This window comes from Acanthopagrus latus, chromosome 21, assembly GCF_904848185.1.
Source record: "Acanthopagrus latus isolate v.2019 chromosome 21, fAcaLat1.1, whole genome shotgun sequence".
Lineage (NCBI taxonomy): Eukaryota > Metazoa > Chordata > Actinopteri > Spariformes > Sparidae > Acanthopagrus > Acanthopagrus latus.
The window spans coordinates 11,344,990-11,368,590 of NC_051059.1; the positions used below are offsets into that span (position 1 = coordinate 11,344,990).

Genomic DNA, 23,601 nt, shown 5'->3' on the forward strand with positions numbered 1-23,601 from the left:
ACACCAACGGGCATTTTCGGCATTTCACTTTTAAATATGTCGGGGACGAATGGGAGTAGTTTTCTACGGTTTTCGTTAATTATGGAAGGAGACGGAGCTGTTCGACGAAACAGCTGCAAACTACAGACCGATGTCAAAGCACGGACACTACGGAAGCTCCGTTGGTCCAGAAACGCCAGAACCAACTCACTCAGCTCTGAGTGCGGTACAGTCATAAGGAAACTGTGCAATCTGCTGCGACGTCCCGTTCTTTAACTCAGCATTGGACGGCAACTGAACTGGATGACCATGAGAGTTTTAATAGGTACGTACGTTTGTTCAGAATTACATCTTTTCATCGCTCGGAAAGGTCAATGACATAACGTTAGCAGCTAGCTGTTAGCTAATGTTAGTAGTGCAGGCTGGACTTCAGTGTGTATCAGTATGTTACGTGTGCGCTATATTTGTACAGAAAGTTGTAGTAAAGAGCGTCTTCGTTGTGTGATTTACTCTAGAAAGTGTCAGTGCGTTTTTAAGGTTATTATCTAGGACTACGTTTGCAAATATAATGCATAGGGTCCTGTTTTGTAAGCATGCAAAGTACGCATGCGCATTGTACTTGTGCTTCCACAGTGACAATTGCAGTCTATGCTGACTGCCTGCGTTCAGTGAACTGTTTGCATATGTCAAGATGTAGCACATTCAGTATTATATTTTAGCGAATTTAGGTCAAATACAACGTAGATCGTTTTTTTTCCTTTCATCCACACTTTAATGGAACTCAGTAAAAGTTCTGAAATCACAGTGTAGAAATGCTCTATTCCAAGCTAAAGACGTGCGTTAATTTTTGACTTCATTTTTACTTTTTACTTAAAGACAGTTTTCAGAAACCTGTATTGAAGTCAAGGTTTTGGTGTCAGTATCAGTACCGGTATTGGATTTAGTTTTGTACACTCAGCCACATCTTTGGGATCAAGTTTTATATTAACCTAGAATCTTGCGTCATATTTTTTTTAATTTATTATATTTTGTATTTTTGTATTACTAATTCTGCAGTATAAGTGAAGTTGTTAATTAAATGCAATGAAGGTAAAGATACAATATTTTCTCCTGAATTGTAGTGGAGTACCTCCAACTTCAAACGATGTTTGAATCAGTGTAGTTAGTTAAATTTCCACTCTTTATAACGGATTTCTTTTGGGTCTTCTGTTTGCATTTTTTTTCTATATTGTTTTCCTTGCAGGAGGGGGATCTGGCTTTGTGGGCCGTGAGCTGACTCGCCAGCTCAGACAAAAAGGTCATGAGGTGACAGTGATATCCCGACAGCCTGGTCCAGGGAAGATAACATGGGTATGATGTCAGGTTAATTTGTAGTCAAACGGAAGGTCATTTTTCATCTTGGGGAACTCCTAATTCGTCACAGTGATTTTTGATCTCAGATGTTTGCGCTGCATGTCTGCTGTACTCAAAACTCCTGTACTTTTTATCCTGTTATTCTGCAGGGTGAGTTGGAGTCTAGTGGCCTTCCACCGTGTGATGGTGCTGTCAACTTAGCTGGCGAGAATCTGATGAACCCGCTACGATGGTGAGTATCAAGTAGTGGTCTGGGTTTAAGGTTTTGTATTACCCTGAAACCCCCATCCAACATGTTTTGGATGCACTGGAATACTTACTACAAGCCAGGCCTCATCACTCAACATCAGTAGCTGACTTCATACAATCTTTTGGCTGAATGGAAGCAAATAACTGGAGCAAAGTTATGAGTTACTCTGGTGGAAAGGCTTTCCAGAAGTAAAGCAGCATCATCATGTCTAATCATGTCTACAGTGCATTTCACCTCTTCAATCAGCCCAAAAGGAAATTAACAGGAACTTAATTGTGCAATTTCTGTACAAAATGAGTGCTGCTGTAGGTACTTCTCCACCTGATCTGTTTTCATTTTTGATTTCAGGTGGAATGAAAGTTACAAAAAGGATTTGTTCTCCAGCCGAATTGACACTACAAAATCCCTGGCTCAAGCCATTGCTGCTTCCCCCAGTCCTCCTCGCTCCTGGGTCCTGGTCTCAGGCGTAGGTAAGTCTGCCAAATAATAAACCTTGACATTGCTGTTAGCGGCAAGCTGGTCTACACAAACTCAAAGATAATATAGACACAGAGGGGTGGTGATAACCTTTGATAATCTGTTCAATGAGACTCTCATTTTTCTGTGATGGAATCAGTGGAACACATACTTTGCTTCAATAATTAACTTATTATAGGTCTTCTGCAGGGTCAAAAATATATGTACAGCAATTTGAATGATCAATTTAGGTGATTATAGAAAGTTAATCAAATTTGCTTTGCTTAATATATCCATGTTAACTGTTGAGACCAAATCTGTAATTGTTTACATCGGATTGAAGAAACATTGTCCTTGTAACAAAAGCTGCCGATATTTATTGCTGATATTTATTGCTGTATATTTTTCTCACTTCACTTTGTGACCCTCAGCTTGTTACAAGCCCAGCCTTACTGCTCAGTACACAGAAGACAGTGAGTGGACACCATTTGACCTCCTTTCCAAACTTGTGAAAGAGTGGGAGGCTTCTGCACTTCTTCCTGAAAATGTGGCAAAAACCACTAAACAAGTCGTCATCAGGCCTGGTATGTGAAAAGTGTTTTTTATTTCACTTTAAGTTACGCCAGCAAACCCTGGCAGTTTAACACCCAGCAAACATATATTTAATGAATAATCATGATATATTTTCACTGGATGGAGCTGTTTTTTTTTCACTATTTGAGTCCAAGTTATAACTTGGACTGCTAATCATCCAATCCTCCCTCCCTCCCTCCCTCCCTCCTTCCACCAGGGGCAGTATTGGGCCGCGATGGTGGTGCCATGAAGCAAATGCTGCTCCCCTTCTGGCTCGGCCTCGGGGGCACCTTGGGGTCGGGACGTCAGCCATTTCCCTGGATCCACGTCTCAGACCTGGCAGGAATCATCGCCCACGCTCTGGAGCCCCCCGCTGACATCGACACTCCCTCCCCTTCACTGCAGGTGTTCAACGGAGTCGCACCCGCGCTGAACACCAACTACGAGTTCACTAAAGAACTTGGCCGTGTCATGAGGAGACCCACCATTTTTCCTGTGCCTGGCTTCGTCATGAACGGCCTAATGGGCTCTGAGAGGGCCATCGTCCTCACGCAGGGCCAGAAAGTCATACCAAAGAGGACTCAAGAGGCTGGATTTCAGTATAAGTACCCGGACTTGAACTCAGCACTGAAAGAGATTGTTGGGAGTTAACTGTTTTTGATCTAATGTGTGCTGACGTTTCTGTAATTGTGTCTTCATATTTACTGTATTACAAGAATGGAAACAAATATGACAACTCATATCAATACTTGGAACAAGAAATCAGGATGCAAAAAGATATTCTGTAGATCTGAGGACTGTTTAGGAAGTGCTTTTCACATCACAGAAGACGAGTTTATGAATCAAGTTTTAAAACATGCAGATTTCGGAGAGTTTGTTCACACTGTTATTGAAGTAGATCTGAGACATTATGGACATGCACACAGGTGTTATGGAATCCATGCGCACATTAAGGGCATGTTGGGATCATCTGAGTGATCCAGGTGGGTTGCTCAGCATTACAAGTTTGTCAGAGAGACAAACGTCAAAGAAATGAGATGAAGTTTTGAAATCCTGCAGCAGCAGTCTGTCTCTCCAGCTGTACCGAAGACCACAGATGACCTAATTAATTTTCCTGTTCCGTAGCCACGATTATTTGACAAGTTGATAAAGCACAAATGTCACAACATTATCTGGTTCCAGCTACCTAAATCTGAGGATTAGCTGCTTTTCGTTGTCATTTATGACTGAGTGTTTTGGACTGTTGGTTGGACAAAAGAAACAATTTGAAGATTTAATTTTGAGCTCTGACAAATAGTGATGAACATTTCCTCACATTTTCTTTTGACAATTTATAGACATGAACTATGAATTGATCAATTTTGAAAATAATGCACAGATTAATGGATGAACATGTTAATTGCAGCCCTGTTCAGCTGAATTTTTTTTTCTCATCATACACATAAAGGACTTCAATGCTGGGTTTGAACTGCAGTGTGTTAAATCTGGGCAGGCTGCAACTAACTATTGTTTTCAATATAGATTTATCAGATGATTATTTTATTGTTTAATTGTTAAGTCTATAAAACATCAGAGAACAGTAATGTAGTAGGTAAAGGCGATGACATCAAATGTCTTTTTTAAGGAATTCTGACATTCATTTTAAGAATCATCAAATATATGGTACTTGGTACTTGAAAGTGACTTTATTTATTTTCTCTCAATCCACTAATCAATTAATCAGTGAATCATCGCAGCTCTTCTGGTCACAAGATGAAAAAGGTCTGACAGCAACTTTATAGGTCTTCATACTGGGAGTGTTAGCAAAGTTTGTTCTGCACTTCCACGCTTTTTTTTTTTTTTTCTTTTTCACATTCTGCCATTATTATACTCGCTGATGGAAGGATGTGGTAACTGCTCAAAGATGGTTGATGGTTTTGGACTTGGTTCTTTCAGTAATTACATGATACTCAAGTGCTGAAACACGAAGGTGGAAATCACATTACTGTCCAAACATGGTTATAACAATAAATGGATAATGATTTGTTGAAAGTGGTACACAATAAAGCTGGGTAAAGTACTTTTTTATTGAAGTGAGTCAATATTTTAACAGTTCCAGTAAGGAAACAGAAAGCTTCTGTTGAAGCCGATGAGTCCTTTGACGGCAGTTTTCGTTATTTCAGAAGTCTGAAGAATGAGTCTCTTTGCTCTGTTTTTCGCTGAATCGTCACTCTGAATCAGTCTGGATGTCATCATCGACATCATCGACTTCTGGAATTATTGGCACTTGATCTCCCCAGTCGCTGCTCCGAGCACAGCGGTAGATATCTCTGATCGAAGGAAATCAAACACAACTTTCAGTCAAATAAAGTAAAAATATATGTACAAAAGATATGTAATCAAATCCAAGCTTGGAATCCCAATTAAAAGTGGCAAACTGATGTCACTGCAGCCTGGCTCTGTGTGACGCAGGACCTTTACCTGCTGTGCTTTCGTGCCGTCACCACCAGGTGTTGTAGTTGTCCGTCTGGGCTGCACAGTCGACAGTGGACATGTCTTGTTCTGCGCTGCACAGGTGCGATCAGCCTGGCCCAGTTCACGCCCTCCGTTTCTGCCTCTGCTGGCCCTGTCCGGGTCAGAATCAGGTAGCTGAACATCTCTACCGCTTGATCACTGTGCTGAAATTGAAAAAAAAGAAACGAGTGAGTGAAATCTAAAAAAGTACTTGGAAATAGTGAGTTTTACACAGGAACATCAGTTTAAGTGTTGGTACCAAAGCTGTGCAAACAAACACAGTAGCTCCACCTACAGATGCTTTACACCAATGTCTTCAAAGTCTGATGCTGGGGACGCCCGCTCAAAAACCATAGTGCAAAAACAAAAAAAATATTATTGGGAATTTTTTTTATTTTACTTTGTCTCTACGTCTATTCGGAGGAAAACCATGCCCTTCCAACATTAGGTTGTATTGTGTGATGCTGCAACCAGCAACCTGAGTGCTGGCAACTGGTTACATTTTGGGAAATGGTGGATTTTGAAATCTGTTGAATTAGCTTTAGCGGTGTGGCCATGGAAGTGCAGACAACTTTGACTGGATAACTCCGTAAAGTGTAAATAACAATGTAAAAATCTCTAAAACGATGTGTGTTCAAATTAGACTGAGTTATGAATAAAATCTTCATTGTTTGTATCCTTGTATAACTTGCTATACTATGCTTGACACACAGAGTTAGTCCAGACTTTGAGCTCACCCCAGGCTTTGGCAGAGGTTGGTACAGCTGCCGGAAGTTGCAAGGGGTGACGTGTTCAACGGCCAGTTTAGGACACATCGCTTCATGAGGACACTGGAAGAACAAAACAGGAGAGAGGATTGTGTAGACTGTGACACTGCTGGCTGAACGCATGACAATTTTGACCGGCTGGGATTTAAACGTACTGGAGCAAACACGGACGCTGCTCTGGTGTCATGAAGGGTCTGCTCCTGTTTCTGAGAAAAGAAGACAGCAAGTCATCAGACTGCTTCCATTAATTAATGAATCAAATAATTCACACAACAACACCCAAGGAGAATTTTGATGCACTATCTTTAAACATACCGTTAATAAAGTGTCTCTGGCCTCCATAAGCATCTGATGGCCCTCTCTGGTCCCGTTTTCCACCAGAACCTAAGCCGAGAAATACAGAAAACACAATTAGATGTCATTAAATGTAATGTGACTTCTAGGTGCCAGCAAAGACAAATTGCAATTAATACACAAATTGTCTCTAGTTACGTCTTACTTAAAGTTCACACACAGGAAATCAACAGTTAATCAACTTTTGTCTGATGTTTTCCCAAAAATATTTAAACATAAAATTATAGTTATGTCATTTTAGGACCAATGATAGCCAATCATATAATGATAAAAATAAATTACAATGAAAGTACACCCTTTTAAAGAGAATTGTAAAAAATTATTTGAATGGTTGTTCGTTGGAAGAATGTTAGTTGGCAACTATTTTTATGATTGATTAATCATTTCTGTTATTTTTCAAGCAAAAATATCAATAGATAACAAGGTGATAAGATAAGATTTGTAAGATGATAAAGTTATTATCATGACAGGTCTATCAACAGGCAAAGTTTTGTCCTTATTCAAACCAACCAGATACGAGCTTGTCTTTCTCCACAGAGTGAGCACGACGTCTTCTCGCTCCTTCACACTGGGAAGCTCTGAGAGGGTGAAGGCCGCGACCACCAAGTCAAACTGCACCTGTGAGGAGAGACACAGGACAGACGAGGCTCCTATAGGTGTGTGGGAATAAATACAATTAAGAAATCCATGAATACAAAATAATCCAAACTCAGATAATAATCCATTTTCACCACAGCTGTATGAGGGGCAGTGGAACTTCAACTATTTATGCACCACGATGTGATAGTTGAAAAAAAATTACTCTTTTGACATCTGACTTTTCTGTTGCATAAAAAGGCAAAAATCCAAGTTTGAATCTTACATTTAGAAGTCATGATCAAATACTAGAATTACTTTAACTTCTAACTGTGAATACAGAATGTGTTTTTCTGCTGCTAAAATGAAATTAAGGGGGTTTTACCTTCGGAGAGACGGGGAGGAACTGTCTGAAATAGACATGTTTGATGTGAGGTTCAGCCTGCTCATCATCGCCTGCTCAAGAGACAAAAACAAACAATATTTGGATTTTCTGATCACGTATTTGAAAAAAATCCCAAAGAAACTGTGAGAAATGTTTGAGTGAGCACCTTTGAGAAGTCGCTCTGCGAGAATGTTCATTGGCCCAGAGCTGTCCACACACACCATCTCCTTTAAAGTGTCGCCCCAGTACGAGTGTGACGCCCTGCGGGAGAAAACCTCAAATCATAGACTCGTAATTTACATGAAAACTGTCTTTAACACAAGTGTTTTTTTACACTCACCAGACAACTGTTCCCAGCCCTGAACCAAAGTCCAGGAGAGAGTGCGGAGCAAAAGACGGATCCCTCTTCTTTATCTGAAATGATAACATTGTTTTTTTAAAAAGCCATCTGGGACAGAAAAGAAGAAGTCGGACCCACCACAACATCCAGGACTCCTCAGTGATAAAGATATTTCTTTTGTAATTTCCCTTACTTTACTAGAATTATATACAAGAATAAGTACATGTTTTTTTTGAGATATCAAAGGCTATGATCTCCACCACTTGTTCTTTACCTCATTCATAGCTCTCCTCACTGCTGCATAGCATCCAGCCATCCGAGCCGCCATGTACACCACACCTAACTCTTCATCGTACCTGAAACACAAAGAGTGAGCTGTAAACAAACTCAGCCACGTCTCACAGTCAAGCAGGAAGAAATCAGCAGTTACGAGCTTCAACATGTAGCTACATACAGACACAATGAAAACTGTAAATGAGTTGCCATTTACCATGCAAAAAATGCTCTTTATTTTAGCTATTAGAAAGTAGTGAAATTAATGAGATTACTTCATGGGAGTCCAGTGATATGTGGATCTTCTCAGCTCTGAAAACACTCTTGTCCTGATGCGGTCCGCCAGTGCTTGTTCATCTACATCTGCAATAAGAAGCACATTTACTTCTCTCCAGCTGCTTCATAACATAATCTCCTCGCAGTCACTGCTCAGCCACCCTACTTTCTGATTTGTGTGTCACCCACCTCCTCTCTTCTCCATCGCTTTCTCCCAGAGCTGCCTCTCCAGGCTCACGGCTTTCTTCCTCAGAGTCGGACTGTCGACTGCTCGTTTTCTGCTCCACAGGAAGTTTGTGAGGCTTTGAGCGCGTTCAGTTAACCGATTCACCTGAGCTCCTACAGATGTAGAAAAATTGCTCTGCATTCTTACTGATTTCAGGACCACTGATGATACCAACTGACTGCCACATTACAAACTTAACCCACCACGAATAATCGACCTGGCAGCCATCTGGAGTTCTTCAGGTAGGCGCAGATTTTTCAGGTTGGTCACACCTGGGTGCTTCTTGTGTATTTGTCCTTTAAGGAAATCTACCTGGGGCTGTGGGTGTGCAGCTTCGTTCACTCCCTGAGGATGAATTATAAAACAAATATCTATTTAAGCTGTAGTATTTAAGTCACCAGTAACCCACCCCCACCTGCTCTAAGAATAAAGAAAATATGCATGTCTTTGGCATGAAAATGTAATTATCACACCAAAATATATTTCATTGAGACAGGTTCAGGTACAGTTCATCAATAAACTTCACAGATAATTGTTTGTTTACTAAAACCAAACAGTTTTCATATTGGCCGATATCAAAAACATATACACTGATACTGATATATATCTGTGATGGGCCAATAATGAAGAATGAAAGAATATACATTACCCACCTTTACAATCACAAACTATAAAGACCATAAACCAGAAAACCAGAAGAAGTGTTTCACAAGCACTGGTACATAACTTAAAACATATACATATTTCCCAAATGTTACACTGAGCAGAGAATAGGCAAATGCCTTCAAATAGGAGGAGACTGGTGTTATTTCTCACATTTCTTCTAATGTGATGGATAAATTAATATGAATATTAATGTTATCATATATGAATAAACTCCGCTGTAATCTGAGCTAAACTATAGTCTATTGATCTCTGTGCTGTTAAAACAGCTTGTCTGTCTGACCTCCACGGTGAAGATGCTGCGTTCAATGACACTTAAACTGCACTCACCCTGTAGATCATCCTCACGACAGACACCTTCTGACAGAGGACACAAGCGCCATAGCTCCGTAAGGCCATGTCTTCGGAGTGAGCGGTGAATTTTTGTTTTTTAAATAGCTGTAATTTTAACTTTAACTTTCATCCACGCCTTGCTGAGCACGGAGGCACGTTAGGATTTCCCTATCATACCATCAACAAAATAATTCCGACCATGTGTTAAGACGGAACCTTTGGTCGTGTTCTTTTCGTTCCATGCGTGCTCGCGCTGCCCTTGTTTCCGGGTACAGACCAGCAACATCTCCAATAAATGGCATACGTCTCGTAAATATTATTATTGGCATAGTGATATAATTACGCATTTATACAAAATAATCAAAAAATAAAATCGTTTCAGGTTTGTGCCCAAACCGTTGCCATGGTGACGGCGAATCCACTGCACACGCTTTTGGACTGAGGTGTAGAGAGCGCATGCGTGAGACTCCGCACCGGCCAGGAAACAGTGGTGGGGAAAGTTTTTCGCCCTCTTTGTTGTTACCGTGTCCCTTCTGTCACTGCACAGAACTAGACATTTTTAACAAATCAGGATGAGGCGTGCGAGAAGTTCGAGAAACAAAAGTCAGTGTGCACAAGAAAGTGAAGAAGTGCGGTCTGAAACAGGTTGGTGCATGTTTCGCGCTGGAGGACTAGCCTGCCAGGATAGCTAGCATCTGTAACTACGTCACATGTGGACTCAGGACATGTACAGGCAGAGAAAATCAGGAAATACACGTTTTGTATTTATAGCTTAATTGTTGTTGCAAGTGATGTAGGAATCAACCACTTTATACTTATACTATCTATGCCTGTTAGAATTTGACCATGTGAGTAAAACATGTCAACCTGTTATTACCGCAGACCTAAAGGTCTTTGGTGAATACCAATATGCACCCAGTTGCCAGTTTATAAGGCACAGCTAGTTAGCTAGCAGCCCTGTACCAAGCCCTGAAGGTTATAATGTTTAGACATTTGGTTTCAGAGAGGTGTTGATTCATTTCTTATTATTGTTTGGGGTGCTGTTGAATCAGATAAGATCTGTATCACAATTTCCATTTTCATTGGACTACAGGACAAACTACACCAGTCTTTTCTTTCAGTAAGGACCAGGGGAGTGTGATAGTATTTTAAGAGCCTTCTGTGACCTGACTGGTCCACATGGGTCTACCAACCTATTTAAGATGGTCTCCATCACTGTCTTGTAAGATAACCTGATGAAGGTCTGAGCACTGAAACATTGTTCTTAAACTTTGCAAGTGATATGAACAGTGTACAGGAGGGTTCTTTTTTCCTTCTTCTGTGCACCTGTTGCAGCTGTACTCACTGAAAAACTATTGAAATCATGATGATTTAATATTTGTTGGGTCTGGGCAGGGCATCCCTGCAGCACTACACATATAATGCAGTTGTGTCAAACATATTACCTTAACAAAAAAACACAGATTCAGCAATTTGTGTAGTTTACTTGGCCATATTTGATTTTAATAGTATTTTGATTAATTGTGCAGCCCTACAAAAAAGCATATAAAAAAAAAAGCATTAAGTGTCATAAAATGGAAGTACTCATTAGTACTTGAACTGCTTGTGCTTAGGTACAGTAAATTAATACATGTACTTAGTTACATTCCATGCTGCGAGTAAAAGATGAATCAGGATATACCAAAATGTATAAAAGGGCTAGTTTGTAATATTTGAGTTGATGCATTTGTAATAAAGTATCTAACTGTATTTTCTCTATGTGTGATCAGTGTGGCAGTGGAAAGGAGATGAAGGACAGTGGGAACCATACTCACCTTCAGACTGCGCCTTGTTGGACTCAGCCGTCTCTTCAGGAGAAACCTCCGTCACTCTGTCTCTGGGCTCTGGGATGACCTACGAAGTCGACCTGAAGAAGATGGTCCAGATTAATCCTGTGACCAAGTACAAGAGGAAGATTCGCTCCCAGACAGTTAAACCAGGTATGTGTGTGTTTTGTGTTATGCCATATGGACCATTTTGCCACAGTACTGTTTCATTTTAGATCAGCTGTTGAATTTGAAATTGTTGACAACATTTGTCATGCCCTCTGTTCGGATTTTCTCCATTTCACACTTTCTAACTTTTTTAGGAAATACTTTATCAAGTAGTCAGTAGAAGAAATGATTTGGGAAAAAAAATACTGAAGGAATTTAATGTGTTTTTTTCTGTTGTCTTCTTTTGTGCAGAAGGTTCAAATGATGCCTGTGACTTAACAGCTCAAAATGTGAAACCAGTTCAAGTTAAAAAGGAAGAGGAGACAGAAGAGCAACCTGCAGCTAAGAGGAAGAGAGGACAAAGCAAGAGTCAAACAAAAACCGAAGTAATGCCCAAAGAGGAAATAAAAGGTGAAGGTAGCAGTGATCTAATTTTTGATACCTTTAGAAATGGTAATGTGATGTTGCTCAGTAATTGGCGATCTACAAGGTGGAGTAATTGCAGCAAAATCATCAAGTGATTTATGTTTTTTAAAGGATGTGGTTTTACCTATATTTCATATTAGATGTCAGTTGACCTAATTAATAGTTTCTCTCTGGTCTTTGGATGATGAACAGAGGTTGTGAAGACAGTGATCATGAAAGGAAAAGCTCCAGTGGATGCTGAATGCAAAGCCAAACTTGGAAAGGTACATTATCTATGTTTAAATGCATCTTTTAAATGATTGTTGTGCAATGTAGGGTGCTCAGGTTTAGTTCAATTCTTAAAAATACATTGATAATCTTTCACAATCTCAGCAGTAACCTCTTAAGCTGAAAAATTAAGACAACACATCAGAATATCTGCCAATGAACTGCAGTTCCTCAAACAGCCACTTGAGGCAGGCTCACCAAACACCCCCATCTGCTGAATGCCCAACTTTACAGAAGACAAGTTAAACATCTTCTGTATGATGAAACCGTTCCCGAAAAAGAGAGCATTACTCTCAATCAACCCTGAATAAAAACGAGAGGTGAATAGTTCCTCAGTTCTTTCACTGTTACTTGTTGAGGTAGGCATTTTTTCACTATTCCTTCTTTCGATCTCTTTGTATTTCAGGCTCATGTTTACAGTGAAGGAAATGATGTTTACGATGCGATGCTCAACCAGGTAAAGTCTTTACTAAAAAAGTGTCCTGTAAAGTTTGGAGGGGAATTTGTAACACTCATGAAGTGCTTTTTAGTCAAAATTCAAAAGCTGTACTCTTTATTTCCTTATTGAGTAGTAACTGACTGACTAGTAAATAGTCTGACAGATATTCTTATTGCAACTACTCACCATATTTCAGCAACTGATGATTTTAGAACAACATTTATTTAACTATGCTTTTTGCCCCCCTCTAACATCCTGACAATTTTCACTTACACAGCAATGTCTTCATCTGATACATGATTCTTTTTTTAGCTAATAATGCAACTGTCATACTGTTGCACAAAATCAACAAATCTAGTGAAAGCTTCAAAAGTATCCTGTTATTATGTATTTTAATTTTACAATTTAATTTGTTGGAAAGTGAGTATATATTTGTTTGACTTGTAGCAACTGCCTTCTGTCTTATTGCAGACAAATCTTCAGTTTAACAACAACAAATACTACCTGCTCCAGCTGCTGGAAGACGACAACTCCAAGACTTACAGTGTGTGGTTGAGATGGGGCAGAGGTGAGCCGATGTGCCTGTTATTGTTAGCATGCTTGATATATGTATAGAAATGTTTGTTTTAACACAGGATATTAAGGAAATCCTGCAGTTTGGAAGGTCTTTTCTAAAATGTAAACTAAGTGGTTTAATTTATTTTGGTTGGTTTCCCTTACTGTTTTTTTCAGTGGGAAAAGTGGGTCAAAACAGTCTGACAGCCTGTGGTGGAGACCTTTTAAAAGCCAAAGATATCTTCAAGAAAAAGTGAGATTGTGCAATGAAAAAAAACATTTAGAGATGTTTCACATCAGAGTAAGTCAAGTAAAAGTCTGAAACTTGTCACAGATTCCATGACAAGACCAAGAATCAGTGGGCAGACCGAGCAAATTTTGAGAAAGTACCTGGGAAATATGACATGGTGTTCATGGACTACAGCACGAATAAAAAGGTAAGGGACAACACAAAGAACCAACGACCTATTTATCCTCTCAGTATTTTTGTAATTAGGACTGGCAACCTGGAAATAAGGGTTTCAGTTTAACTACAGTTAAGGTTGTCGTTAAGAGCATAGATATATTTCATGGTTTTAGGAAGAGAACGAGACCACAGTGGATGCTGCGCCCAAAAAGAGGACCTCCAAGCTGGACGTGAAGATCCAGTCTCTCCTGGAGCTCATCTGTGACCTCAAAGCCATGGAGGAGTGTGTGCTGGAGATGAAGTTTGACACCCGGAAAGCTCCTCTCGGTCAGTCTGACAGAATCAAAAAAATCACATCAGAAATAAAAAAATATTTTTTCCTGTTAAACATCCTTTTCTGTCCTGTTCTTCAAAGCTGTCCAACTTGTTTTGATAAAATGTGACCTTGGAGAACATGGGATTTGCGTGTGTAGCACTACCTCAATTGGTTAGTTTGTTTACGCCATTGTGTGTGGGTGAGGTTAGTTAAGATTCACCAAAGTCACACATTGATACAAACAACTAATCAGGGCAGCTGTAGACTAGACACCCTTGCGTTCTACAAAATAATTAGACTGTTTTTGTCAAAGGAGACTGGCAGCTTCGGAGAGTGTAAAAAAACAGCTCCAATCTGATGGCAAAATATAAAGGCAAAAATATCTAAGATCATCACTAAGCGTCCAACAAACTACCCTTTTAAGATGCTACAGCATCATCCAAAAATGCAATAAAACAAGCTCTCAAAGTCATTACTTTAGCACCAACCTTCCCCCTCACTGTATGAGTATCTTCATGACCAGTATTTAAAAACCTTTCATCACTGGGTTTCTCATTTCATATTCCCTATTTTCCTTATTTTATTGCAGGCAAACTGACCTCAGAGCAGATTCATGCAGGCTACTCGGCACTGAAGAAAATCGAGGATTGTTTGAAAAAGAAGGGCAGCAGTCGTGATCTGCTGGAAGCATGCAACCAGTTCTACACCCGCATCCCCCATGACTTCGGGTGGGGAATATGTAGCTGTACAGATGAAGATACACTGTTATTGTTGAAAAGTGATGTCTGTTTTGCTTTAACTAAAAGATGTAATTCTCCAGGTTGAAAACTCCTCCAATCATCCGTACAGAAGATGAGCTGAAGGAAAAGATTGCACTGTTGGAGGTAAGAGAGTTATCATATAGTTGAGGTCTACAAATATTATTTTATGTCCTCACTTTAATGTGTGATCCTTACTGTCACATCTATATAAATTGCTTTCTTATTTCTTCATTCAAGGCTCTTAGTGATATTCAGATTGCAGTGAAAATGGTTCAGGCCAGTGAAAACAGTGATGAACATCCCCTGGACAGACAGTACAGATCCCTCAAGTGCCAACTGCAGCCTGTTGACTCCAGCAGCCATGAGTACAAGGTCTGTGTTTCAATATCCTAAATATAGTTTTTGATACTATTGAAATGTCTAAAAATGTCTGAACACAAAGCAGATCTTTCACTGGATGATACTAGGCTTTTAAAATAAAAAATAAATGTCCCACACTTCAACCCACACAGTGATATAATAAGAACAAACAACAGTAATGTGACAGTAGGTAGTGTCTTTGGCAACTTAAAATGAGAAAAATTGCAGACTTTATATGTAGAAAAGTCGAGGCAACCTCCCTGCTGAGTCTTTGGTATACTTGCTTCCAGACAAAAACATCCATCTCCTGTGGTGAGAGCCAGACAGGTCCAGCTCCAGCAGGAGATTTACTTTGCAGCTTCTAGATAACAGAATCATAGTCAGAGAGCAGAAGTTATACCAAACTATTAAACCCAGTGAATCTTAATCTGAAATAACATGTCCTTTTCCTCTTTTCCATGTGAAGGTAATAGAAAAGTATCTACAGTCCACACACGCCCCCACCCATTCTGACTACAACATGACTGTCCTTGACATTTTCTCGGTGGACAGAGACGGGGAGAGCAACAGCTTCCTCTCACAGTTACACAACAGGTAATACACAGCCTGCTGCGTGTTATATTTGTATAAACAACCATTACAGCTTCAGATGATGTACTGTATTTGCGGTACTTCTTCATATTTGCCTGCATGATTATGGACAATGATCTAAATGAAAATATTGTGTTCTTGAAAATTAACTTATGCTCGTCCTCTGCTAGGACTCTGTTGTGGCACGGTTCCCGTCTGTCTAACTGGGTCGGCATCCTGAGTCAGGGGCTCCGAGTAGCCCCACCAGAAGCTCCCGTCACTGGTTACATGGTAGGATGGACCGAAAATAACATATAAATATATGCAATTTTCATGTGATTGTAGATAGTTAGATACACAATCAAGGGAAATTTAGGCATCCCGTGGAATTAATGATGCATACTAAAACCCCACTTAACACAAGAATTTCAGAATAAAAAGTGACACCAGGGAGTAAAATCAAGAATATAAGAACACAACAGTGAAGTGATAATCTAGCCACTGGAAGTACTGCAAAGAGCTGTCATTATGCGCAGACAGAGATAGTTCAACTGTAAGGTGAATGCCAGTGCTGGTTTTGCTAAAATAAGGTGATTAAAAAGTAAAAACTGTGCAAGAATAAGCATTACTCTGGATGATAACCTCAAATTTAGATAAATATGTTAACAATTCAAGAGTAGGTCACATAGTCAGCAATGTGATTGAAAGTAAGAGGAAAACTGAAGATAAATATATACAGTTAATAAATACAAATGCACTCTCTGTTCCTCTTTCATCTAGTTTGGAAAAGGGATTTATTTTGCTGACATGTCATCAAAGAGTGCCAACTACTGCTTTGCCAATCAAAACAATGACACTGGACTGCTGCTACTGTGTGAGGTAAGTTCATTAATTATTCTCTGTGAGGTGATTGAATGTATTCTACCTAATTTCTATCTGTACTTACTTATTTAACAATCCTGTTACTGAAGAAAGGAGTTAAAAAGAATATGTATACACTGAGGGCTGTCAAAGCAAAGTTCAACAACTCCTTTTAACAATGGACATAACATGTTCGGCCCAGATGTGATGCAGCTGTTTCAGTGTCCATGCTTCGTGTCTGTGTGGTTGCAGGTCGCTCTGGGTGACAGTAACGAGCTGCTGGATGCCGACTACGAGGCAAACAATCTGCCCGCTGGGAAACACAGCACCAAGGGCCTGGGACAGACTGGACCTGACCCCAAAAACTCTGTCACTCTGTGAGTCAGTCTCATTACACTGACACATTTCATACAGGCCAGACATTGATTCAGATGTGCTCAGTGTTACACAACAAAAATCAATACATTATCTGAGAGTTTGTTAATTACATTAGCAAAAAAAAAAACAAAAAAAAGGAGGCAGGTTGAAGAGCACAGAGAATTTTTTATTCTTTATTAGCTTTACGAGGGAGCCGATAAAGGATCTCTTTTGTCTTTAGAGACGATGATGTCATAGCAACTGGTTTCAGTTCATGTCAAGCACATCTTAAGCCAAAGTCTTGAAATCTCTAATCTAAAACATTTCATATGTCTTCCTCTTTCTGTTTCTCAGGGATGGTGTGACTGTGCCGATGGGGCCGGGGGTGAAGACTGGGGTGGGTAAACATAACAGCTACTCCCTCCTGTACAATGAGTTCATTGTTTACAACCCTGCCCAGACTCGCATGAGGTACCTGCTGCGGGTCAAGTTCAACTACTCTTCACTGTGGTGAGGCTGTGCAATCTGGAGATTTCCAGGGGAATTGCTCTCCATGAAGTGGGGATGATACATCACTCAGTCATGTACAGTTAGATGCTGTTCAGCTCTTGGATCTGGGGAATAGGATGTTAAACCTGGCAACTATTTTGATAATCAGTCAATCGTTTTTTATTTCTTAAGCAAAAAATGCAAAATATTATCTGGTTGTAGCTTTTCAAATGTGATGACATTTTTCTACTTATCATATCTGATATCCTTGGAGTTTGGTTGAATAAAAAAAAAAAAAACAATTTTCATACATACGTTTCAGCTGTGAAAGGTGATAGCTAGCACTTTTCACAGATAATGATATTTTATGGGCAAAACGATTAATCGATTAGTTGTCAAATTAATCACCAATTATTTTGATTTCGATTAATCGGTTTGAGTAATTTTTTTTAGAAAAGACTGTCCAAATACTTGCCTTCCAGTGTCTCAAATGTATATGTTTACTGGTTTCTTTACTCCTTAAAGAACGTCAACTGAGTATGTTATGGTTTTGGACATTTAAGGACGTGAAGGACATTGTAACATAGATACAGTAAAAAGAAAAATTTGCACTACTTTTCGTCCATGATGCTAAATCTTGTGTATGTTATAAACACAAGTTGTACTGTATTGCATGTTACATATAGCAACATTCTGTGCATTTCGGTTTCTGCTTTGGTGCTTTAGGCAACACAAAAAGCCTTATGGATCTCCAGTATCAGATTTGCAGTCTCTTACTGAAATGTCATGATTTGGAAGGTTCTCTTGGCAGGTTTGAAGCGAGCATTTACACTGAAGATGTACCAAAATGTTAATGAATGTGTCTTGTTAATTAAATTGAAAGCCTTTATTTGTAGGTGGGTTAAAGTGCAGTGTGTAACAAAAAAAAATACAGAACAGCAATTTTATAAATACATTCATGTCAAACTTCGACAAAGATTCTGTCAAAGATCTGATGCTCATTCATTTATTGTCACATAAAACAGGATGTAGCTTCATTTTATACATGATGATAATATTAATAATAATAATAAAGGACATTTTCTATGTGGGGAGTGCTGGTCTGTGTTTGTTAATTTTGTGTATATTTACAGTGTGTATACAGTTTCACCTCCTCCCCAGTAGGTAGAGGAAGATGAGCACTACGTCCAGATAGAGGGTGAGAGCAGCGTTGACGTATTCCTCTGGATCCAGACGGTAGCTCATCGACCCCATGAGCAGCTGACAGTCGATCATCAGGAACTGAGACAGAGAATATTTAGGACAGGGTGAGAGTTTAATACCAGATACCTAAATGAATTATGGCTGTAAGCGTAATAGACTTTATATTAACACGTCAGCATATGAAAAGCGCAGATGTGAAGAATTAAATTAATGGTAGCTGCATTTCAGTTTTTAAAGGTCACGCTGACTGTTTTCACACTGCCTCCAAAATGTGAGTGGAAGTATAAAGTCAAAATTATGGTACTTTTATTATAGGGTATTTTAGTTTTTTATCCCCTTACCAGTGAATACAGCAGAGCACCCAGACACCCATAGGCAACTTCAGTGATGTAGGAGTAGTAGAAGGTGCAGAAGAACCCGAACATGAGGAAGTCCACAACCAGAATCAGCAGAACACCGTACCAGACAGTGAAATCATAACGAGTCTGCAAAGAACACAGAAAGATATTAGCACATTGATTCATTTTATTGAAACATACTTTGTCCTGATTTTCTTTGGTCATTGTCAAGAACTTGCATGGTTCGAAAAACCCTAAAAACTGTACTTCATAGCAGCTGTGTTAATCAACATACGGTGCATCACATATGTTGATCAGTTTACAGAAATGCACTTCACATTTTTTATATATACTGAAACATTTCACAGCCCTCTACACACTTGACCAATATACACTGAGTCGTTTAATACTTTTACCGCACAACCAGTATTACTATGATTTTATATTTGGAATATTGATTTATTTATTTCCTTTTTTAATGCCTGTTTTCCTCTGATTCTGGTTCTCATTCCATACTAAACACTAACCTCGCAGCACTTCTTCAATAGAAAACCACCCTGGCCTGCATCATACTGCACAAAAAGAGCATGTGACAAATAAAACTTCTGAATTTTATAGTATTTAAGAAAAATGTGTATTGGAGCATAGTGTTGACTGGGTTCTTCACATAGTGTCTAACACAGTTTGCACATTATCACTTAAATTCAACACCTTTATTACCAGGATGGCAGAAGAGCTCATACCTCCGCTAAGGCCCAACAGGCCTCCATAATTCAATCAAGCCTGATCCAATATCAAATGAAACATATACTTATATGGATGAGCATCAAATTGTTCTCACACATAGGTCCCAGGCACCTAATCATTCTCAGGATACCTAAGTATGCATTGTGCCCAGAGAAATTAAGGAAAATGTTGACAATTCTCTCAATTTAGTTTGTGTTTAACACTGCTGACAAACAAACTCCACTTGTTTAGTCCAAAGTCTATCTGTTGTTTGTACAGAGGATACAGCTGAGTAAGAACAGCTGTAATAGACAACACAAGTAGACAGGATTCAGTAACAGATAATGTCAACATTCAAGCACTCGTCTGAGAGGAAATTTTTTTCATTTATCAAATAGTTTTTAGTTCATAAAATGTCAGAAAAGAGTGAAAATTGACCTCTTTGGTCTCCCAAAGCCAAGCTGATGTCATTAAAGGTCCTGGTTGACCGACAACAGTTTTCAGGGCTACATTCACATTCGCCTCTTCGGATACGATTCACCAGTGCAAACAACATGGATCATCAGCCTGGTTATCTAACCTGTGCGGAGAATGCAATGATCGCAACGGTGATGGCGAGCGTTGCTCCCATCGTGATGACAACAGCAGTAGTGTTGTGGAAGGACGCGATGGCTCCAACCATGTACGACAAACTCAGGGTGACCACAACCTGTAGGTACAAAGTCAACATTTTACACATCTCCAGTAGTATCTCAGGAAAGTTTTTTCATAGTTTGCCTAATAAATTCACAAGTTTAACTGCCTGAAAAAGAGTCTGTGAAAAAAAAGTGAAAAAGAGTCAATGATCCAGATTATTTATACATATTGATAATTACAGTCTTGTGTATGTATGATGAGTGTTTGTGCAATACCCTGAGTATTTAACCACAATAGAGCCTGTACCAATTTAACATGCCAACAAAACCTCAAAGGCAAAAAGAGAATCTGTGAGCATGTGAACACAACTTTAGAGGAAACTGACCTTTTTATTTTTAAACAGTGAAAATGAAAGAAAACAACTGCTGATGTGCCAGGTTCTCACAGGCCATTTACATGTAAATAGGAGAGGTCTAAATGTCGAGGAAAATAACTGGCCAAAATGTGTCGTTATCACTTTTAAACCTGCTACTAAAAATAGTTTTGGGGCCTTTTCCTGCCACCAAAGCTTAGACAGATGACTGGAAACAGGGTGTGAGAGAGGGTGGAGGGACATGCAGCAAAAAGCCACAGGTTGGATTTGACCCCAAGTTTTTAGTGAAGTAGTTCTTTCCAGTAAAGCAGCAGCCCACCTACTAACATGATAACATCTTTCACTTCTCTCTGTGTGACTGTGTGAGTGTGACTGTGTGACCTCAGATGTTTCATATCCAATATATGTGTATGATCTTTTAAACGACAAAGCTACGACTCTTTCATCATATAACTGTTCTTTTTGTCTATCGTTCAAATGTTCTGTTGCCTTGATTTACGTATTAGAGCTGCACGATTAATCAAACGTATACCATATACCATAAAGTATATGATGTTTTTATTTGATTTTTTTTTTCATGAAAGAAAAATGTAACGCAAAAAAACGACCATTCCCAGTAATTGTGAATCGTATCCCAATTGTAATAACTCTCAAAATAACGGCAATGTGATATTTTTCCCTCCCTAATTAGTCTATATTGTGTTACACGTTCTGATATGTTTGGCGTTTCAACCCACCAGTCCCATGATGTTCCAGGGGTGACGCCGACTGAAGGACTGGCAGCAGCTGAGGGCGATGGCGACCACGATGAAGATGATGAAGGAGCTGAGGTAGGCCGGCAGGTTGGTCTGCACCGCTTCTTTGACCACGTCGGAGAAGGTGAACACGCACACCACGCTGAAGGTGAACAGCAGCTGGACGGTCAGGATGCTGAACACCTGTTCGGGGAAATTCATCACTGAATCTTAGGAGCCTAACCCTGAGGAGGGTCCTGACACCAGGCTGGGAAATTCATGTTTCACAAGCTCTCAGACCTACGGACCTTTCTGACAAACCCTCTCCTCACTGTCCTGTCATCAAATGAAGATGAGGATATGAGTGGGGTCGTGTCCGACGGGGCCTCTGGTATGATGTCCCTGAAGGACTCGTACCCACCAGTGGGCTCATAGGTGCAAGTTGTCTCAGCTTTGGGTGGAGGATATGTACATGGGGCTGCGGAGTAGGGTGGAGGTTGCTCCCCCTGGTAGGAGTATGCCGGTGGTGGTGGGGACACATCATAAGAAGGAGCGTGCTGTGTCTCTTTGGACGTGAGGTGGTCGGCTGTGTCTGACATAGTGGAGGAAACTGAGGGGTGAAGACAAAGTTCAGTCAAACACAAAGGACAAACGCGGGGCAGATGGAATACATTCTGTTAAGCAGCAAGCGGGAAGGTCCGGTTTCCTGTGATTTAATGTACTGCATGATTAACCAATTTAAATTTGGTGTCTGAGCTACTCAGAGGGACGTGTCCATGTCAGCCCATGTTGTTGATACAGTATATAGAGGTACATACAGCAAAAGACGGCCTGTTTGTGCCTGTTCCTGTCCTGTCTGTCTCTGACGTAGATGCACGTGTGCCCCCCAGCATGTACAGGGCTTCTTACATCAGATCTGGATTTCTAAGTGCAACCAGACATACTGCTGGCTGGTTGCCACAGAACGGAGTAAAGATACGGAAGTAAAACTTGAGCCTTGGGGCCACTTCTCTTTCACTCAGCAAACATGGTGAGGAAGCCGGTGTTGTGCCATTGCATCTGGTTTAAAGAAAACCTGGTAACTTCGCTAAATTCATGTCAGTGTTGAAGATTTACGTACAGGTATGAGCAGAGGTGGAGAGTAACAAATAGCAAATATTTAAGTAGATTTTTACACAGGAAAGCTTTTTTTCTTTCCCTCCCTACATTTGAACACAACTGATGTACTTTCTACTTGTTATATTTTCAAAACTGGTTTGTTGCTTTAGATTTAATGCATCTGAGGAGAGTTATCGATTATTTATGACGCTTTACCAAAATGTCGTTACCTGACGTCCTGTGAATGAGACTCAGTCAATCAGCTATCCTTCTGGTGTGTTTGCGAACAGCTCAGATGAATCCCACTGATATTACCTTGAAGTTTAATAGTCTTTGAATTATATTATTATGACATGAGGTTCAGCTAGCTATGCACAGAAATGCCCATTCGAAATGTCCTTAAAAGGGACATTTCAGATCCTGTACTTTTAAGAATTTGCATCAGTGCATCTTTTTTCACACAACTATCTGTACTCGACTGAAGAATGTGTGAATATGTACTTTTGCCACCTCTGTGATAATGCAATTTCACATCATTTTGGACCATTATATATCTGTACACAAATAATTGGAAAAGCTAGAGCAGATAAATTAGCAACACACAAAAAGCTTTAAAGGAGTATTGTTGACCCAGTAATGTTGAAAATACATCGTAAATACTACAAGCAGAAAAAGCCGAGGACAATACACACAGAGCAAGTTCTTTAAATGAAGAACACTTACCTTTTTCTCCTGGATTATATTTGTGTCTGACAACAGTCACAGTCCAACACCTAACAGTGCTGTGTGAAGGAGACCACACAAAGACCTTTCTTTATGTGTAACCTGTGGTGCAGAGTTTCACTTCCTCTCAACATGAGGTGGGGAAAAAAAAATTCCTGTCTGTGAAGCCTCATGTTGCGGAAACTCCACTGTTGCTTCAGACAAGGTTAGAGGTCATCAAGGTAGGTCTCAGAACTTCCAAAGGTCCCCATGTTGGTCTTTCAGGGTCAACAATCAAAAGCTGCCTGTCCAGACTTGAGTCCACTTAAAGTACACATATTTTATCATAAGATATTTTAGTTCATAAAATGTAAGAAAAGGGTAAAAAAAAAAAAAAAAGGACCTTTTATGTCTCCTAGAACATAAGCTGATGTCATTAAAGATCTTGGTTGACCCCCAAAAAAGTGTGTCTAGGAATATTCAACCTAAAATTGTTCAGGAACCACTGGTGTCAGCTGTTGCCAGGCAGAAATGTTAATTGCAGTAATCAGGCCTGTGACTGACCACATCTCCAGATTGTTTGCCATAAATTCAAACTGAAAGTGAAAGTTCCAGCATCAAGCTAAAAGGAGTGATTAAAAGTTGAATTTTGGATTGCTGAAACACATAAATCTCACCACCACGTCCACTTATACCTCTGTTGAATGGTGTCAC

General features: G+C 39.8%; 4 protein-coding genes across 4 annotated transcripts; 2 read left to right on the forward strand and 2 right to left on the reverse strand.

Moving 5' to 3' along the window:
- The first annotated feature begins 141 nt into the window (after positions 1-141).
- Positions 142-4,290, forward strand: sdr39u1 (short chain dehydrogenase/reductase family 39U, member 1). The gene is made up of 6 exons (XM_037083361.1): positions 142-304; positions 1,223-1,329; positions 1,482-1,564; positions 1,931-2,052; positions 2,470-2,622; positions 2,829-4,290. The coding sequence occupies exons 1-6, from the start codon at positions 283-285 to the stop codon at positions 3,260-3,262; spliced, it is 921 nt and encodes a 306-aa protein (XP_036939256.1). The 5' UTR covers positions 142-282; the 3' UTR covers positions 3,263-4,290.
- A 368-nt stretch (positions 4,291-4,658) lies between these two features.
- On the reverse strand, positions 4,659-9,363 carry mettl17 (methyltransferase like 17). The gene is made up of 14 exons (XM_037083359.1): positions 9,295-9,363; positions 8,505-8,646; positions 8,265-8,414; positions 8,075-8,162; positions 7,801-7,882; positions 7,527-7,600; positions 7,353-7,447; positions 7,187-7,257; positions 6,736-6,843; positions 6,187-6,255; positions 6,027-6,077; positions 5,842-5,934; positions 5,072-5,268; positions 4,659-4,920 (listed from the first exon to the last, which is right to left on the reverse strand). The coding sequence occupies exons 1-14, from the start codon at positions 9,361-9,363 to the stop codon at positions 4,818-4,820; spliced, it is 1,392 nt and encodes a 463-aa protein (XP_036939254.1). The 3' UTR covers positions 4,659-4,817.
- A 377-nt stretch (positions 9,364-9,740) lies between these two features.
- Positions 9,741-18,165, forward strand: parp2 (poly (ADP-ribose) polymerase 2). Its single transcript, XM_037083358.1, has 17 exons — positions 9,741-9,942; positions 11,067-11,276; positions 11,523-11,681; positions 11,889-11,959; positions 12,370-12,420; positions 12,874-12,970; positions 13,135-13,210; positions 13,292-13,394; positions 13,537-13,690; positions 14,269-14,407; positions 14,500-14,563; positions 14,678-14,812; positions 15,267-15,394; positions 15,562-15,661; positions 16,151-16,249; positions 16,484-16,608; positions 16,943-18,165. The coding sequence occupies exons 1-17, from the start codon at positions 9,870-9,872 to the stop codon at positions 17,100-17,102; spliced, it is 1,944 nt and encodes a 647-aa protein (XP_036939253.1). The 5' UTR covers positions 9,741-9,869; the 3' UTR covers positions 17,103-18,165.
- On the reverse strand, positions 17,949-23,321 carry si:ch211-284o19.8 (protein lifeguard 1). The gene is made up of 6 exons (XM_037083362.1): positions 22,909-23,321; positions 21,396-21,697; positions 21,091-21,291; positions 19,925-20,053; positions 18,622-18,765; positions 17,949-18,358 (listed from the first exon to the last, which is right to left on the reverse strand). The coding sequence occupies exons 2-6, from the start codon at positions 21,684-21,686 to the stop codon at positions 18,224-18,226; spliced, it is 900 nt and encodes a 299-aa protein (XP_036939257.1). The 5' UTR covers positions 21,687-21,697; positions 22,909-23,321; the 3' UTR covers positions 17,949-18,223.
- Between the last annotated feature and the right edge of the window lie 280 nt (positions 23,322-23,601).

What these genes read in the sequence shown, in the direction of transcription:
- si:ch211-284o19.8 (XM_037083362.1), bottom strand. Translation starts at nt 21,686, where the DNA reads ATGTCAGACACAGCCGACCACCTCACGTCCAAAGAGACACAGCACGCT. An exon ending in GGAGAGGGTTTGTCAGAAAG is followed by an intron (nt 21,292 to 21,395) that starts GTCCGTAGGTCT and finishes TTCCCCGAACAG; the next exon opens with GTGTTCAGCATCCTGACCGT. An exon ending in CCTGGAACATCATGGGACTG is followed by an intron (nt 20,054 to 21,090) that starts GTGGGTTGAAAC and finishes TTGTACCTACAG; the next exon opens with GTTGTGGTCACCCTGAGTTT.
- parp2 (XM_037083358.1), top strand. Translation starts at nt 9,870, where the DNA reads ATGAGGCGTGCGAGAAGTTCGAGAAACAAAAGTCAGTGTGCACAAGAA. An exon ending in CACCCGGAAAGCTCCTCTCG is followed by an intron (nt 13,691 to 14,268) that starts GTCAGTCTGACA and finishes ATTTTATTGCAG; the next exon opens with GCAAACTGACCTCAGAGCAG. An exon ending in CTCTCACAGTTACACAACAG is followed by an intron (nt 15,395 to 15,561) that starts GTAATACACAGC and finishes GTCCTCTGCTAG; the next exon opens with GACTCTGTTGTGGCACGGTT.
- sdr39u1 (XM_037083361.1), top strand. Translation starts at nt 283, where the DNA reads ATGACCATGAGAGTTTTAATAG. An exon ending in GTCCAGGGAAGATAACATGG is followed by an intron (nt 1,330 to 1,481) that starts GTATGATGTCAG and finishes GTTATTCTGCAG; the next exon opens with GGTGAGTTGGAGTCTAGTGG. An exon ending in GGTCCTGGTCTCAGGCGTAG is followed by an intron (nt 2,053 to 2,469) that starts GTAAGTCTGCCA and finishes TGTGACCCTCAG; the next exon opens with CTTGTTACAAGCCCAGCCTT.
- mettl17 (XM_037083359.1), bottom strand. Translation starts at nt 9,363, where the DNA reads ATGGCCTTACGGAGCTATGGCGCTTGTGTCCTCTGTCAGAAGGTGTCT. An exon ending in TGCCAGGTCGATTATTCGTG is followed by an intron (nt 8,415 to 8,504) that starts GTGGGTTAAGTT and finishes CTACATCTGTAG; the next exon opens with GAGCTCAGGTGAATCGGTTA. An exon ending in TATCACTGGACTCCCATGAA is followed by an intron (nt 7,883 to 8,074) that starts GTAATCTCATTA and finishes TTTGTGTTTCAG; the next exon opens with GTACGATGAAGAGTTAGGTG.